The following is a 19187-nucleotide window of genomic DNA, read 5'->3' on the forward strand; positions in this document are numbered from 1 at the left end:
ACTCACAAACAAGTGCAAATTGAATGTTTGCTTCAGGCAGATAGCCTTTCATTGCCCTGTATTCTCTGATTTTATGTGCAGAGGAATTCAAAAGTTATGGATTTCTACTCTCTTTAAACTACCTCTGCATTCTAGGCTTATGGTTTGGATTTGGTAGAATGAATTCTGATTTTTTTTTTAAGTTATATTCTACCTTAGAGCAGTTCCATGTTCAGCGTGTGCATGGCTTTTCTGCTGTTTCATTTACCTATTCAAAGATTTAGTGTTTATTCAACAGTGAGGTGTCCCTGTAATATCATAGTTCACAATTCATTCTGCAGTTCCTCTGTTATGTATGTTACAAGGGGATAATAAAAGCTTTTAAAAATAAATGAGGAGATTATATGAATGTGTTTGAAGATGAAATAAATTTTTCAAATAAACAGTTTTTCATGTGTCAAAAAATTATTCATTCTTCAGAATACTTATCTAATGCTCTTATCTATTATTCTGTCTGAAACCATAGCACACTACTCTGTATTTCTTAATATTGCAGTATGCTTCTTAAGTTTCTCTTCAGTTATAGCGTGGTGTATCATGAATAAGTCTGTGGAGGTCAATGAAAATAATTTAATTTGAATCTGTTTGATAAGAACCATGCTATTACACTTGTGTTTTAATGGGAAAAATGCCCCTACTCAGAGGGTGGTGAGGCACTGGAACAGGTTGCCCAGAGAAGTTGTGGATGCCCCATCCCTGGAGGCTTTCAAAGCCAGGCTGGATGTGGTTCTGGGCAGCCTGCTCTAGTGGTTGGTAACCCTGCCCAGAGCAGGGGGGTTGAAACTAGATGACCTTTAAGGTCCTTTTCAACCCGGGCCATTCAATGACTCTATGTACAACTTTATACTGGCATGAGTTTGGTGCAAACATCATGGTGCAAACGCAAATCCAAATGTTCAAAAAGAAGCTTATATAATTTATGACTTGAAGCATATATAATTTACCACTTTTGGTCTCCGCCTCAAAACTGAATTCCCTAATTTAGAAGGAAAAAAAAAAAAAAAAAAAAAGAGAGATTGAGAGAGAGAGAGAGAGAGAGAGAGAAACTCTTCTGGCCTACTCAGAGAACGTATATATACGTAAAACAAGTTTGCAATACACATAATTTGTCTTTAAACTGATTTTGGTATTTATACTTCCAGTATAGGCTAAGCTTGCATACTGTTGGATACTTTCTAGAATATTTAGCTCAAAGCTGGGCAGAATGCTTATCAGACTGGAATGAGTGTGTGAAGTTCAAAAAGAGGAAAGCTAGGACTTGATACAGCATCTGCTAGACCTGATTCTGTTCCCAGACAATATTCCGTCAAACTTTGTAAATACATGTGGATTCTGTCTGCCTTTTACCAAATATAGGCAGTATTTTTTCCCTTTGCCTATTCAATTGGAAAATATGTGGTGTACAGTAGAGACAGATTTCCAGCATCATGCAGAAACCATGTAGCTCAATCCCTGTTTTTCTCTGATAATAGTAACAATTTAAATCGTAATGGCTTATAAAGAATAAATCAGAAACTAGATTGTGTGCCCTACTAAACAAGTTTTGGTTGGTTTGATTTCTCTAGGACATACTAAAAATTAAGCATCAGGATTTAAATATCAGCCCTGTAAATATGTAGTTTAAATGCTAAAATATGATTTTTTTTTTAATGCTGCTTGAATGGACTCTCACCAAATGAACAATGTTTGAAAATATATAAATAATTGAAATGAAATTATTTTTATGAATCTGAAGGTCCATAAACTTATAAAACTTACATTTTGACCTCAGCACAATGTATCTTCATGCTATTTTTATTATACTGAAATCAGAAAATTAGAGCTCTGATGAAACTCACAGTCCTGTGAAGGGGAACATCAAAATTCTGCCGTTTCCAGCCATGGAGACCATCAGCTATATCATTGCAATGAGCAATTAGTTAATCTGGAGTAAGTTCTTTTCTATCAAAAAAACCTTACTGCTTGGGCATTGCAATTTTTAATCCAAGTAAATACTTGTGTATTTCTGAAATGGAATAGGTAAGAAATCCTCCTTAATAAAGCAGGAAAATAGAGATGCAATTTTCTGACAACTTTGGTAGTTGATTTCTCATCCTGTGCTTGCTAATAAGGTAACAGTGAGACATTTCCCAATGTTTTATGGATGTCTTTGTAGAACAAATACAAGAAAAGAAAGAAATTTTTACTCCCCAAAATGACCAGTCTGGAATTAAAAACAAACACAGAGCAAGGGGCTTAAATATGAATCCTACCTGTACTGTTTTTTTTTGTTTTTTTTTTTTTTTTTTGGTGTGTGTGTGTTTTTTTTTTTTGTTTGTTTGTTTCTATTTGTATGTGTGTTTTTGTTTGTTTGTTTGTTTTTCCTTTAAATCAAAATTCCACTTTGGATATAGGGAACACTCTATGAAATTTTCACTGAATCCAATCCACTTCAAAAAAAAAAAACAATAAAAAACAATAAAAAAGTAAGGGTCAACTGCAAATTTTATGAGTAAAAGCCTAGTCCCTTTTTTCTCTTTTTTTTTTTATTTCTTTTTTAATCAACTCCAATCTTAATGGCCCTTCACCATAAATGAAGCTTGAAATAAATATGGACATCAAATACCCAGTTCACGATCTTTGCAAATTGTCATTGTCATAAGAGTATGTATTAACCCTAATCACTGAAGCGTAAGTTTTTCATGGAATACAAAGTCAGTACTGTTGCTCATCCCACTTTTATATTAAGGTTTTGTACAAGTTCAAGTCCATTGACTATACTGGAGGTTCTCCAAGTTTATACCAATACAAATGAGGATGAGTAAGACCAATAACCAAGGATATCTATTCCTTTTGCAGTTCGGCAAAATATATGTGTTTCAAATAAGAATATTTTGGAAGTGTACTGCATCTAGGCCTGGCTTATTCTCAAATAGTTTAACATTTATTCAGAAATTACTTATTTAGAGTGTGCATTATTTGGAAGAATTCCATGTAGTTCTATCATTAAAATAAATAAATAAATAAATAAAAATTAAAGTCTAGGTACTAGATCATACTTACAATTTAAAATACATGTTTAAGAAATAATAGAGATGCTAGGCATTTCTATTCCAGATTGGCAGTTAACTGTCGTGCATCATGTCTCTGTATAAAGTAGTTCTAAAGTAAGTCCTAAGAGGTTGCTAGTCAGAGAGAAAAAGAAAGTGCAGCACTTTAAATAAGCAGTCCCAGCAGCTGCAATTTACAGGTACTGGCTATTCCTTTTGCAGTGTAAGCACACTGAACATATTGTGTGAGTGAGTGTGATTTCTTTTCTATAAGTAGTAGATAGATCAGCATCAAGGACATAACTTTAATTCAAAAAAGTGTGATAATGTTCATATACTGATTAGATCAAAGTCCTGAAAAAGGTATCTTGTAAAGGATACATTTTTGATGTTTAGCCTGAAGCTTATCAATGCTTTCTAAATTATTCTAGTGACTCTTTAGATATACTTTCTATCTCCATTGATCTTAGAGGATTACCAAGTACAAATCAGATGTGGCTTTATGCTTGTGCCTGTGTGTTTTGGAGTAGGGCTACCATAGATTATGCAACCTACAATTGGAAATATATAATATCTGAATAGGAATATTTCAGATTTCACTCATTTCTTGTTGCCTTAATATTTGAGCAGTTATTACAGGGTTTCTCCACTTTGACAAAATCCCTTTTGATACAGGACTTCTATCCCATAGTTCAGTATGTCTATTGTCTGTTAGATAATAATAAGCAAATACCATTTTAGCAAAACACCACAGAATTTTTGTAATGATGCCACTTCCTTATTCTGGTTCAATAAGACAACTAGTTCAGTTGCCTTGAACTCACGATGAAAATCCTCCTTGCATCCAGGAAAGTGAAGATCCTATCCCATGCCTCAATAAAAATAAGCCACAGGCGTTCTGTTGCACCCAGAACAATCACTGCCTATTAAAATGTGTGCCAAGTCAGCAGGGATCTGCCCGATAAATGCAGTAAGATGGGAAGGAATACCGCATCTACTGTGACATAATGCAACTTACTTGTTGGGGAAAAATACAAGACTCAAGATTAATTTGCAACGGTGAAAATAGTACTGTGCTCTGGGATTATTAATGAACTTGAACATTTTGGCCATTTAAAGCACATTTTTAATCTCTTAGAATACCTGAAACCTAACAGGATGATTGAACCACTGCTCTGGTGAAGGCTGGGTAAACCCAAACCCCAATGCTTGCCAATATAAAACACCAACCAGGAAGCAGGAATTTAAAAGTTCTGAAGTATTTCCTTCATACTGCTTTTCTCTGTTACTTTCCAATTCTACTGTATGAGAGTTTTTATTTGAGCTGAATTGAGAGTTTTGACAGTTGTTTTTGTAACATTTCTGTAAGCACGATTCAAAACACAAAAGGAGCCTGTTCTAAAATATTTTTACTGATGAGCTGAAATGTGAAAAGCCCAGATGCTTGGCTGCCTGTGTGAACCAAGGGCGAAGTCTGAGCTACCTGGTATTTACCCACAACAATTTTCATGCTGCTTACTTCCCATCTTCAACATCCTCTTCAATCATTAACTGGTTTCTCACAGGTCAGCAATGCAGGTAGATTTCTTTCTTCGTGTTTCCCAGGCAATAAAACAAGACAAAGTGATACAGCGAGTTCAGGAGCCACAGAGAGTCATCATCAGTGCCCCATTTAGAACATGATTTAATTACCCTTTACATCATGGCAAGAATTGCTGCTTCTTACCTTTCACTAATTGTGTCCTCTGTCTCTTTCACATTTTCTCATCTATATCACACATCTTTCTTCCCTGGCTTGTTACAAAAGAAATTCTGACTTTTTTTTTTTTTTTTTTTTTTTTCTGCATACTCTCTTCTTTCCCTGTGAAAGCTCAGGCCCAGGGAAAAGGATCCTATGTCTTGCTTTTGGTTAATCTCTTCCTTTCTTGGCACACAGTCAGGTGGAAAGCAAAGTACAGAGTTCTGGCACAAGACAGAGGCTGAATGTTTGGTTGTTTGGGAAATTTTCTTATTGTTTTTAGGGGATTTTTTCCCCCTCTCTTCTTGGGAATGTTTCACTTCGGCTGCCCTTTAGTCTAGGGAGAGAATAGAAACCCATTATTTTAAAGGCCGAGGTTTGATATTACAGCTATTAGCAGGAAAGTGGTACTTTCCTTTTATTGTTCACAACAAACATTTTCCTTTATGAGAAGCATAACAGAAAGGCAGACCTGAAGTCAGGGAAAAAGGTGTTTTGCCTAATTCAAATCAGATATAAACTGCTTGTGAAGTTTTACAAGTAAGCATATTGTTTTGCACAAAAGAACACCAGCTGAGGCTTCCTTTCCTTTTTGGATGCACCATTCCAAAGCAAATATGGGAAAAGAGAAAGCGTAAGTATTTTGAGTTTCACTGAAAACTCCTGTTAAAAATAGGAAGGTCTTGTGACACCGGGTCTCTGCTCTGCAGGTGAGCGGGTCGGTTCCCGAGTCCACAGCACCTCCTCGTGGGCTGTGCCAGGAAAAGGGTTTCCTGCACTCTGGCCGTCGCTGGCCAGCATTTCCCACCTGCCTGATGGCTCTGGAATGAAACATCTCACTAACTAGTCCATGCTAACTGCCATATTTCCATAGTTTGATGGAAATAAACCCCCGGGAGTTTTGGAATCATCATGGCAGTGGGTCCCCGTCCATCGCCGCGATGCAGCCTGTCCTGGATTTCAGCACGTAGAGAAATGGCTATTTGCTCATTAAACCACTGAAAGACAGAGAAATGGGGCAGAAGGGGCCGGAAAATCCTGGATTTCCCTTTCCTCTACTCTGTTCCCTGCTCCTTCTTTGCCTGTGTTCAGGACAGCCCAGGAGAGCAGCGGAGCTTTATTTTCTAGCTGCAGCGACTCAGTGCGCATCAGGATCACCAAACCAAAGTCTCCAGCCATATGCCACCCAGCCTCAGGGTACAGAGGTGGTATGCCCCATGATTTTCCCATCTCATGGCTAGCTGACAGCACTAGGCATTGTATTTGAGGGGAAAAAGGACTATTCGGTCACTCTAGCAATTGGTCTTACACATTGAGGCTCTTAAGCACACACACACACAAATGCACACACATTAAGGATGCTGCATGGAGATGTTCCTCCTTTCTGCCAGAAGCTGCATCTCTGCATGATGCTCATACAGGATGCGCAACATTTGGAGCTTACAGTATTCCTAAGCTTTATTGACTGATGCCAAGTCCCTCAGCAATAGCTCTGATCTGGATAGTCTTTAAAGTCTTAACTATTCAGTTACCAGTTTTGTAAAGATTTTTTTTTTTTTTTACATTTTTTACATTATACAAGGTGATTGTGCTCTCTTTTTCTACGTGCCTCATGTCTGTGCACACAAAGCACAGGGTAAAAACCATGCTAGCATGGCTTTTTATACAGGTATTTGTGGGAAAACACTTGCTGTACTGGAGCAGGGTTCATGGGGAATTATACAACTAATGACTGAATGAAACATGGAAGAGGACAGAAATAATAAGGGAGGAAATGACCCTGTCTGTGCATGGGGAACTAAAACTAGTCAGTGCTCAGATTAAGCTGGTTTTGAAATACATTCACTTCAGTCCCCTGTGTTTCCACAGGAGATGCTGGCATGTGTGAATTTTGGTACGTTTCAGCAGCACGAGTTTATTGCATAACTGCAGAAGTGAAGAAAATAATTTCCAAAACAATACACCATACCAAATCTTGGCCTTGTTCCCACCCCCCCAATAAGTAATTTCAGAAGACTCATTCATCATTTGAAAAAATTGACAATATATCTGTGTAATATTTTGGAAAAAGTCTGCAACAGTTGTTCTACAGCCAAATATTTGACATTTCTGTCATAGGAGATGATACACTAGTAAAATCTCTGATTTAAGGATCAGGTGATATGAAAACTAAACATCTATTATTCATACCATACATCTACATATGCCATGGTTGTGGAGAGATTTGAGCAATTCTGACAGCCAATGGTAAAATTTGCATCAAATATGTTTTAGTGTAATTGCGGACATGTACAAATTCACTATGAGAAATCCAATATTATGAGTTCGTGTCATTTTGAAACCTTTTTTCTAATATATATCTTCTGGTATAATTTTAGTCAATCAAAATTGGAAGACGGTGAATCTCAAAAGAGCATGAAAAACTTTTTTTTTTTAATCAAAATTACTAAAAAAAAAATACTAAGGACAATTTAATAAGCTCACACTAGATACTAAAGTTCACAAAAAACATTTAGTTGTGAAACACAACCTTTTTAGCTATCATCCAGCAAAGCATAACTAACACTGACATGCACAACTCATAGCAAACCGCAACATTTTTACAGATCCTGATGTTTTCCATGGGATATTTCTAGTGGGAGTATTGAATTTACTCTGATATAAGAAAGATCATGAAGAAAACAGCTTTATTAAGGAAATACATTTAAGGAAATGTAAGGAACAATTGTTAAGGAACAATTCACCTCCCAGCGTGGTTCTCTACAGAGACATGTTTTTCTCTGTGCTTTCTTTCCTACGTGTAAATATTGGGAAAACTTTCCATGCAAAACTGGATGCATTGAGTTAGCCTTATGCCAAATCTTCTTCATGTGATCAAAACCCTTATGACAAAGATGCTTTAATGATTTTTTTCACTTCCATCAGAGCCAGCAGGAGGGTTGGTCCACAAAGCCTGGCCAGCTCATTATCCAAGATTGTGTAACATCATTTAAAAAACACATCCAAAAAAAGGTCAAATGACCTCACAAGGACACCCCTGAGGAGGGAAGCATTTAGCAAAAAAAAAAAATCAATTAAAAAAAAAAAATAATTCAAAATAAAAATTGAAAATAATTTGCAGTTCAGACCAAACTGATGAAAAGCAGGTAGAGAGGGCTGGCTCAGCTCAGAGGGATCTGCTGTCTGACTTGCTCCAGTGTTTTTCTCACGCTAGCTCTTTACCAGCTCCATCTTCTCCTTAGCTATTCAGGTCCTCCCAGAAGGGGATTATTGAGTGTTATCACCCAGCAAAAGAAGGTACCTCCTCTCTGTATGCAGCGTCATCTTCCTTTGAGTGCCTCCTGCTGGGAGCAGGCAGAGAACGGCACTGTTTTATGGGACAGTTAGGTGGTGCTGGCAGATGTCTGCGAATTGTAACTGGGCTTTAATGTAACACCTGATAGATAAAAAGCTCTTGGTGGGTAGGTGGTGCAAGAGAAACAGAGGGGTCACTTACATCAGTCAGGCAAATAAGGCACTCCAGGCCTTAACTAAGATATCCTGGAGATAGTACATTTCAGCCCAGGTTTGTTATGGAACCATAAAACAAAGCTCTGAAAACAAGCAAATCAAAAGTTATTACCTAAGCATTCTTATACATAGATAAGAATGTATTATTGTAATACAATTCTTATAAAATTTGGTGAGAAGGTGCATTTCTATATAATGGGCAAAACTGAGGCTCTTTTGACAGGATGCTGTTCTTTGAGAGAGTGAGAATTTGCATGCTTATTGTTTGTAAGACCTGGTTGTTCCTGTCAGGGTTCCTATGTTTACACTGTACTAACACAGAACTGAAATATTTATTTGCTTTATACAAGTTGGCCCCTGCCCATGCATGCTAATATGAAAGCCGGTTTCCATGAACTACCAACAGGGCCAGATTAGATTATTTCTGAAGTTAACTGGGTGTCCTCTGGACAGGGAGATTCTCCCTACTGTGTTAAAAGCAGCCAAATATCAATACTGATAGTGAAGGAAACCCTAAGAAGCAGTGCTGCCCACGTTAGAGTTCCCGCTTTTTCCCCCCCTGCCCTTAACCTCAGATTTCATCCAGGCAAGCCCAGGAGAAGAGGTCAGACGTGTGCTCTGTGCCTCAGACAGCCTTTGAGGCAGGGACACCACGATCCCATGTCCTCCTTTCTGTGTGAGCTAGCAAGCACGCAGCACTCTGCCACCCTGCCCCACTCTGAAAGCCGAAAGCAGCACGAAGATCCAGCTCCCTCAGCTGCCTTCCTTCTAAAAGCTTTCCCCTTCTCCCCTGATCCTCAGGGAATGCCCATCACAGCCATTAACTTCTTGGGCCTGGTTGCTCTTTGTTCCATCTTCATTTCTGACATCATTTCACCTCCGCCAGAGCATCACAGTGTGAATCCCCAGCGGTTCTCCATGCTGAGAAGCCCAGGCCCTGCCAGGAAAGAGGCTTTTAGGTGCAGGTGGACACAGGGCACTGGCAGCAGAAGGCAGCTGGAAGCAGCAGGAGCAGAGATGAGATGGGTGACCTGCAGATGTGCTGCTGGGGCAGAACTGGGGCAGTCACCAGGGTGGCAGCCATTGCCTGTCAAGCCATCTACTAATGAAGGCAGCCACGTTTTGCCACCAAAGCAGACCAAGGGGGTGGATGATGAAACTCAGCTGTGGTCAGAAGCTCCATTTTTTTAAAGTGTTTGCGTATTGAAGTTTAGCCTCATTCGCTATCACCAGTATTCCAGTATTGGAAGAAACCAAATGAGGTCTAACAAGAGCAAGTGTAGAATCCTGCACCTGGGAAGGAACAACCACATGTATCAGTACAGGCTGGGGGGTGACCTCCTGGAGAGGAGCTCTGAGGAGAAGGACCTGGGGGTCCTGGTGGACGACAGTTTGGTCATGAGCCAGCAGTGGGCCCTGGTAGCCAAGAGGGCTGATGGGTTCCTGGTTTGCATAAAAAGAAGCGTGGCCAGCAGGTCAAGGGAGGTGATCCTCCCCTCTATTCTGCCCTGATCAGGCCTCACCTGGAGTACTGTGTCCAGTTCTGGGCTCCCCGGTACAAAAAAAGACAGGGATCTCCTGGAAAGAGCCCAGCGGAGGGCCACAAAGATGATACGGGGCCTGGAGCATCTCTCCTGTGAGGAAAGGCTGAGAAACCTGGGGCTGTTCCGCCTGGAGAAAAGAAGACTGAGGGGGGATCTCATCAGTGTATATAAGTACCTGAGGAGTAGGAGACAGAGGGATTTGGCCAACCTCTTTTCAGTGGTTTGCGGGGACAGGACAAGGGGCAATGGCCACAAGATGGGGCACAGGAAGTTCCGCCCCAACATGCAAAATAAATTCTTCCCGGTGAGGGTAACGGAGCACTGGGACAGACTGCCCAGGGTTGTGGAGTCTCCTTCTCTGGAGATATTCAAGGTCTGTCTGAACGCCTACCTGGGCAGCCTGCTCTAGGGAACCTGCTTGGACAGGGGGTTGGACCCAATGATCTCTTGAGCTCATTTCCAACCCCTACAATTCTGTGATTCTGTAATTCTGTGATTAGTACCAGCAAAGGAGGGAGTTGGAGCTAGTTAGAAGAGGTGCTAACCACCCGAACTGCAGCATGAAGTGCTCGGTCCATCTCACAACCGTCTTCATTTCACAACCGTGTCACGCCATCTGCTGGCAGCTGTAGCCCTAGATCAGCCTTCTTCCAGTTCAACACACACGTGTTTTCCTGAAAGCTATAACTGCAACATTTAGCCCATTGCATCACAATATATCATTAAAGCCGACTAGTTTAATGTTTATTAAACTGACTTAATGGATTACAAGTCACGGATCTTGTCTGACCTTCACCCTGCTTTTTGCTCCATGACCTTTATTTTCCCAGGCAACCTGAAACTCTGCCTCTCATATGACTGGGTCCTACATTGTATGACCACCTCAAGCTTTTTGCTGAGGTTTTGCTGTTGCTTATCAAATGCTTATATTCTGTCTTCATATCAAACAAACACTGGATGTAGGTACCTGGAAATTATTCTTACTTTCTACAAGATCTCCAAAGCTTCTGTAAAAATGGTGTAATTGGGATGAACAAGGTAGAATCTAGAGGTAGAGACCTGGATCTATCAAAGGAAATGGCAGAACTTAACCGAACTTAAGATAAGAATTATAATATTGGTATGTTCAAATATCCTAAAATGCTAGGCTGCCTTAAGCCCATATCTGCCTTTGAGTCAGAAGTATATACAGCTGTGCACCTGCTCACTAGCATAACACTATGGTTTCCTGCAATTCTAAATTTTCTATAATCCTGTTGAAATTCTCTTATATGCCAATAGCTCTCTCCTGCCAGGAATTCTGACTTTGCTCAAAAAAAAAATATTCAGTTTTTAAAAAAATGATGAAGTACAGTCATAGCTGGGTTTTCTGAAACCATATCTGCAAACTATGTGTGTGAGTGACTCATATATACTGCATGTTGTTTCAAATTGCACCGCACATACAAGCGACATTATCATATTTAATGCAATATGAAATGAAAAAAGCTAAAATAATAGTGAAATATTTGAATTTTAGAAAAATGAAATGTCTCAATCCACTTTTTTTTTTTTTTTCATTTTAGAAAAACTCATAATTTTAGCCTGGGAACTGCTGGTATTTCAAAATCTCTCATGCAAAAGGTCTGCTTCAGACAAAGATTTAGCAAGAAGAGGTGCCTTCCATTAGTGCCATTCTGTCAGGTACACTGTAATTAGCGCATGGATGTGCCTAAGCATTATCCCCTCTCTGACCTGCAGGCATATATATATATGCCAAGGGAATATACCAAGGGATGTACCGAGCTTTCCCTTGGATCTGTGTATAATGCACTTTTTCCTCTCTTGCTTTCTATGATGCAGCTCCCAGTTATGTGCTGGCTGCATTAAATCTTCACAGCACAGAAACTCACTTACTTTGACAAATTACTTTTATACAGGACTAAGGGCACCCTTGCTGTTAGTACAAGAATAGGCAGAAAACATAACAAACTAGCCCAAGATTCCTCCTGAGTCCCTTCAGAGCCTTTCCATAGGCTTGGTTCTCTAAGGTCCTTTTCCTGAAGCTCCTGGCTCATTCTCAAGTCAAGAGACAAACCTGACCGTGTTTCTCCAGCAGACTAAACCCTAAAATCTTTGTTCCCTTCCTTCCCCCATGGTTTGTCTTTCTCATCTCTTTTGATCTGTTCCCCAGTTGAATTCATGAATAAATCTGAACAGCTTTACAGGGTCCCCTTCCAACACCTGGACTCTTTGTTCTGCCTTTGTCTGTACTCCACTGTACTTCACCTTTCTGTTCTCCTTTGTCAGAAGGGATTGCCAAAACTGGTTCTCCCTCAGGCTTTAGTTAATCTCCTTTTCAAAATAAAATAGGACTCCTTTTATTCTGGACCAGATTCATGTTCAGTAGATAAGCAGAAACCTATTGAAACCTATTGCTAAATTTTGATAGTCCCCATTATGTATCTAATGACTGGCTCATATCAGTTCTAAGAGGAACTTTACCAGCAGTGCTGGACATACATTTGCACAGAGATATCCCCAAAATACTAGAGATGTGCAGTAAATTCACCAGAATGCAGAAACCTTTGGCACACATTCTCTTCACAGTTGCATCCTGCTTCCAGTCACACCCATTCAAGTCCAAAATGCAACAAAACTGAGGTGCAAAACTTGAATGCCAGTAGATTCACTTGCTTACAAGACCACAGGATAATTTGAGTTGGAAGGGACTGCAGGAGGTCAAAGAAGAGTCAGCCACAAAACCAGACCAGGCTCCTCAGGGCTTTATACAATCCAACTTTGGATCCAGATGGATCCAAACAGAGTTTTGGAAGTACAGTGGTTTAACAGAAAACACAGACTATCTCCAGATCACAGTTGAGTGCCAGAGCAGTATAACAAATCTCTCACTGCCCTGTTTCCCAGTAGAGATCTGATTTTGGTACAGTTCTCAGGCTGAGATCTAGGTGCTGGAAGAGGTGGCCCAGAACAGTAATTTATACAATACAAGGAAATACTAAAAGTTATTAATGTCCTCTGGAATTCAGTCTTCAGATGTATTTGGAAATAAAATCAGATTCTGAAGCAGTGACATTAATTCCTAGTCCTCACCTCACTTAAGACACTTCAGTCAAGAGAGATGCTTTGCATTCATCCAGCTCTAGGGTGCCCAGAGTACACACCACTGAAGGATAGGACACACACAGCTAAAAGCTTTCCTGCCATTGTAGGATCCACTTGGTTTAAGAAAATTCTCAACATGCCAGTTGTTCTCTTATGAATCTTTGAATAGCTACGGGTCAGAAAAATGAATTTCTTGACAAAAACAAGAGAAAGAAGACAGACTTGTCTCTCTAAAGGACAGGAAAAAAAAAAAAAAAAAAGAAAAAGCAAACAAACAAACAAACAAAAAACAAACAAACAAACAAAAACACCTTCTTTAGTTCAGACTTCTCCTTGTAAATTTCCCTGCTTCTTAATTTCACATATTAATTTCTCTTAGGCCATCATAGGGAAAGGAAAGGCTTGAGGACTTATACCAAGACAGGCAGACGGGATTAGAGATATCCAAGTATTGTGATGCAGATATCCCAGAAAATGGTTATACAGAAGGAATAATTAATTCTTCAGTCAGAAGCAGTACAACAGGAATATCCATTACAGTTTAATTACAAAACAATTTTTAAACTTACAACCACTCCTGAGTCTTTTGGATTTTCCATGAGCAGTTTCCTCTAAGCAGAGAAGTCATAAGTGGTTACTACATTTGGTTTTAGGCTCATGCTGTAAGATTTTTGATTTCACCCAGATTATTAAATTCTACCAAAGTGCTCCTGCAGCACACAAAAGATTGTCTGAATGCAGAAGTATGTGAGGTTTGGTTATTAGTGAGGTTTGGTTAGAAACTGAAAAGGTGTGTGAATCACTCTGAAAAATGAGCAGGGAAGGAAGTGGGCATTCATGCTTTTCAGCAATGATACAGATGGCAGGTTTGCCTCCAGGACATTACCTTGTACTGGAAAGCCACAGCTATGTAATTTCTTAGCTAAAGTGGTAGTCACAAGTCTGCTAAAACCCTTTCTCCGATGCTCTGGAAGAGTATAACTATGAATCATGGTGGCAAACTGGTCTGTCAGGCTCCAGGAGAGGGGATACCCCTTGTCATCTAAGACACAGGCACTGGGGAAGGAGCAAATGAGGTTAGCAAGGTACTTCTCACACCTCGGATTGCCTCCTCTCGACCAGGTTTTGTTGAGCAGGCTGGAATGGGAGATGTCCAGGTAAGCCAGGGTGAATTTAGGATTCATCCTAAGAGAGTACAGAAAATAGATTAGGAAAAAAAAAATGTGCCTCACACTCCCCAAAATACTACACTAGGTTTAAAACCACTTTTTCCAGCTGAATGGGCTTCCAGATCTATATTAGAAAGGGGACTCAGAGACCTGAGCTCATTAGGCTGGAGTTTTGTGAATAACTGTAGAGAGGAAGGATGCTCCATTTTAGGTCTTTGTTTATACAGACTCCTGAATCCACACAACACATTCTAGAGATTCTAGAGATGCCCTATTCCTTACAGAAAAGGTGAACATTGTTAAGGAAGACAAGTAGCCCCAGCGTCATATAGCTGGCACAGAGGAGTGGAAAGGATTTGATTTCCAATCTCTCATCTTCCAAGACCCACAGAGTCTCTCTGGATTTTGAATCCACTACTTATACATTTATCCCAGGAAATAACGGAGCCTTCAGTTCCCCTGCTCTTCTGCTCTGATGTCAGACAAATCTCACTGGCAGAAGAAATGTAGAAAACTTAGAAAGTTTCAAGCAGTTGTGTAAAGCACTCTTGTGAAAAACAAATTTTTTGGAAATTCCAGATCTATCTGCCAAATCTAAGGAGCACAGGAAATGACACAGGAAAGGAGGCCTGTGGAGCTCATATATACATCCAGAGACGAAGGGATGGGGACTATTCTGAAATATAAAACTGCAAAAGTGATAGATGTTAAAGAATGACATCAGTCAGTTTTAAGTTTCTAATTATTTCCTTAGCAAGTAATTCCTCAGTCAGATTTTTAACCCAGTCAAAGAGAAAGCCTAGCAGTCTTCCTATTATTTGTTATGTAAATATACTTTCTATAAATATATTGTAATGACATTGATAAATGATATGGTGTCCTTAGACATACTGAAGTTTGACGTCTGGCAGCATGTCTGGGTCTGAGTGGATTACCATCCGGAAGGAGGATGTTTTCACATCTACCTGCTTAGATAAAGCAACAGCTCTGGATATTCCACAGATTCCGTCCTGGAGCCCTGGGTTTACAAAGATGAACACTGAGGTACTTAAAATATATATATATATATTTTTAATAAAGTCCACTATTACACTTTTTACAAAACTAGCCAGGTACCTGAGATCTCCAAAATTATAGAATACACTCAAATATATACATGTATATGTGTGTGTGTGTAATACATAATAAATATATTCTAAAGAAATACATTATTGTAGACTCATACAATATCCTGAGCCAGAAGGAACACACAAAAATAATTGAATCCAGCTCCCAGCTCCACACAGGACCACCCAAAACCCTATGTCTGAGAGCATTGTCCCAGTGCTTCTTGAACTCCAGCAGGCTCGGTGCTGTGACCACCGCCCTGGGGAGCCTGTCCCAGTGCCCGACCACCTCTGGGTGCAGAACCTTTCCCTAACCCCCAGCCTGACCCTGCCCTGCCCAGCTCCATGCCATCCCCTCGGGTCCTGTCGCTGTCCCCAGAGAGCAGAGCTCAGCGCCTGCCCCTCCGCTCCCCTCGTGAGGGAGCTGCAGGCCGCCATGAGGCCTCCCCTCGGCCTGCTCTGCTCTGGGCTGAACAAACCAAGGGACCTCAGCCGCTCCTCACACGCCTTCGCCTCTAGGCCATTCACTATCTTTGTCTCTTTCCTTTGGACACTCTCTAATAGTTTTATGCCCTTTTGAGATTGTGCCGCCCAACACCGCACTAAGTGCCCAAGGTGAGGCCTCAGCAGGCAGCGGTGTCTGCATTCAACTTCCAAGCACAGGCTCTCATTAGACTTCTAATTACCACATTAACTACTGCTCAGCTCAGTCTGAGCAGTAACACAAACAAACAAACAAAAATCCTACAAAAGCAATACCTTAGAACTTGTGTTTTGTATAAGTACAAAACACCTTTATGCAGAGCAGAATGGCAGGATCCACACTCCATTAAGACTTTTTAAACCAACAAGTTCATCTATTCTGTTTCCTTTAAACCAAGTAAGGACTATACCTTGAATCTGAAAAATGTGTTCCCAGTTGATGGCATTTGTGTTTTCCAGTAGCTCCTGGTAAGCCTGTGGCTCCTTGTAGAAAACTGCATGTGCGTTAGTATAATGGTCAAGGTCATCTGTCTTATTATGGGGAGAAAAAAATACAGAATTAAACTTTAAAAAAGAAAAAATACAGAATTAACCTTTCACACTGGAATCAAAACTCACTGAAAGGTAACCCCGGAGATCCATCAATGGTTGGAGCTTCACAGTGGATTTTAATAGGACATCTTCCTTGGTGGTTTCAGTAATAGAAACATCTATTGCTCTCCATAGTGTCAAAAGTAGCAGAAAGCAGCAATGGAAGTAAACCTTCATATAACCAAGGCACAATAACCTAGGCCTGGTGGCAGTTTCTTGAAGCTCTTGCTGAATTCATTGTTCAAAACCCACCTTTTCTACCAGTTGTCCCCGAACCCATATCGTCTTATTTTGGTCACCATCGTCAACATGTTTAGACTGCACATGTTCTGGTAAACAAAATAGCAGCAATGCCTGTTCTCTGTCCTGAGTTGAAATAGCACAGTCAGTGCACGTCAATACTGTTAAATCCTCTCAGTCTCCAGAACAGGATGGCAACAACATCCAAACCTGGGGATCGTCATTGTCCTGTGCTGACTCCTGCACTGCTGGCCTAGGAGCACTGGCTGTCCCAAACAGCATGCCAAGGATCTAGCACAGGCAGCACTCATAGTACCTGATGCGAAACCACACCAACAGGAGCCTGTCTCCTGATAAGGCTCAGTCAAGTGCCATGAGTGCAGGTAAAATATGTCCCTGCATAAGCTGTGCAAGTTATTCTGCAGTCAGTGTGATCAGGATGCTTACAATTACTTAGAGCATGTATTTCACAGGTAAGTTAGGTTAGGCTATAGTCACTAGTCAGCTTGCTTCAGGAAAGAGCAGCACTCCCTGGAGTGGGCTTTGCTCTTGCACCTACCTGCATTTTATGGTTACCACCCTCTCTGGCTACACGCTTCCCAGATAAAGCTCTCCCCATTCACAAAGCTCTCAGAAACAAAGCTAATAACATGCATATGTACCTGCCTTTGGGGACGGGTGATAACAGCTTTGAAGTCTGGCCATGAATCTACCACCACCTCCTTCCTGAACGGGTTTCCTCTGTTGATGTTCATCACAGCTCCATAAACCTGTAGGATGAAGATCCAAGAGAAGTAAGACAGCGTGAGACGCACTCGTGGCACCTGTGTTATAAACTGCGGAACGTACCAGCAACACAGAGCTGAAAGCACACCTTTAGATTTTCATATACACACATTTATCACATAGATTGACACATTCACATCAGACATTATCTATCATGAAGATAAATCATTGTGTAACTATGGCAACCTTAATTACTCTGCAGGGAATTGGAGACTGGGAGATTGGAGATTTGGAGGGACAGGTTTGCTTCTTCCTTTCTTTTCTTAAATACATAGATTTAGTTCAGTAAGCAGGGCCACATGGATATCTCGGATGTAGTCATATAAACAGCAGTTATCAGTCAGACCAGAAGAAACACAACCTTCTCCCCAGAATATTGATTCCCAGATAAATGTCCCAATGTGCTGATGGAAGTACCACAGAAAAGAACAGGTCTGTGCTGTGTTACCTTGAGGGACACAGGAAAACTCCACCTTAACATTTTCTCCAGCTTCTGCAGCTTTGTGGAGCAGTTGAGCACCAACATCTTCCTTACAAACCTTCCTGAAAAACACACACGAGGTGTAAGAGTCACTCAGAAAAGCAGCAGTGTTAGGTAACAAGTAATTTCATACCTGCTAATTTCATAAAATGAGATAGCTCCCACAAGTCCCTTGTTTCTTCAGAAGATGGATGTAAAGAGAAAAGCAAGATGGGATGGTGTTTCACAGAAGCTGGAGTCAGAAAATCTCAGGCTTAATTTATTATCCAGCACCAGCTTTTGTGCAACATCTGCCAGGTCAGTTATAGATAAATTCACAAAGAAGTCTTTCTCATATGTCTGACACCAAAAACACAGGGAGGTGAGAGAGGAGGGAATCCTTACCACCACTTACCACCAATTTTTTAAGCCTAGGTATAACTGAACTATCTTACTAGCTACTAGTAATGAGTAGCATGTTGATTCAGCCTTCAACATTTTAGGCTGTGATTTGGGACAGTTCATCAGGAGATATTGTGAGAATGACAGCCACAAATCCTACGTGGGAAACAGCTGCCTTGCCTTGGTCATTTTCTTTCTTTCCAGTTTTGCTGGGAACCCAAACTAACCCATACAAAACAACATAGCTACAGCCTGTAAAAGAGAGAGAGAGAGAGAAGCAAAAAAAAAAAAAAAAAAAAAAAAAAGTAAGAGTCCAAGAAAAGAGTTAAAATCTTAAGGCTTTCCAGAAGTACCACATCCTTTATCCTCTTTTCTACCTCTTAAATGTGTTTCAACTCATCTAAAAAGCATCTCCCTATGCTGCATCAATCTCTCTTTGCTCCTTGTCTTCTTTCACCAAACACAAAAAAAGAAAAAAGTAGCCCATTCTCTGATCACATGTGCATATCTGCTTTTCTTATGCTCACACTCACATCTTCTCATCATAATGAAAGGAAAATTTCCCTCTGTGTCATAACAGTGCTGTGTCAGTACATGCTATACCTAAAAGCAGAACTGGCATGTGTTTGAGTACATGGCTACATTTACATAAGGACAGTTCCTACAGCTCTGTGGCTGGAAATACGTTCAGATTGGAAATAAATATTGCACAGATAGACCACTTGATCACGTACCTTTCAGTCTTGTAGCTCGTCCTTCTAAATTGCAATAATAAGCTTGAAGTTAGGAGACAGTAAAATTCATTTACTTTGTTGCTGCTTCTGCATGGGGAAAGACAGCATCATTGAACAGTCTTAAAACTCTAAAATACAATTTTCTTTATCCAAAAGCTTGATTCTCTCTTTCCTTTGAGAAGCATGGAAATAAAAACCAGAACCAGCTACACCTGTAAGCGTAGTTAATGAAGTATTAAAAGGCTTGCGCA

At 40.3% G+C, this 19187-nt stretch overlaps 1 protein-coding gene across 1 annotated transcript; it reads right to left on the reverse strand.

Annotated features, from left to right (window-relative positions):
* Positions 1–13726: 13726 nt before the first annotated feature.
* Positions 13727–17866, reverse strand: GLYATL3 (glycine-N-acyltransferase like 3). The gene is made up of 5 exons (XM_032184502.1): positions 17789–17866; positions 17205–17324; positions 16134–16254; positions 15026–15152; positions 13727–14150 (listed from the first exon to the last, which is right to left on the reverse strand). Exons 1-5 carry the CDS (start codon positions 17864–17866, stop codon positions 13727–13729), a joined length of 870 nt encoding a protein of 289 aa, XP_032040393.1.
* Positions 17867–19187: the final 1321 nt, after the last annotated feature.

The sequence above is a fragment of the Aythya fuligula genome, chromosome 3, assembly GCF_009819795.1.
Source record: "Aythya fuligula isolate bAytFul2 chromosome 3, bAytFul2.pri, whole genome shotgun sequence".
Taxonomy (NCBI): domain Eukaryota; kingdom Metazoa; phylum Chordata; class Aves; order Anseriformes; family Anatidae; genus Aythya; species Aythya fuligula.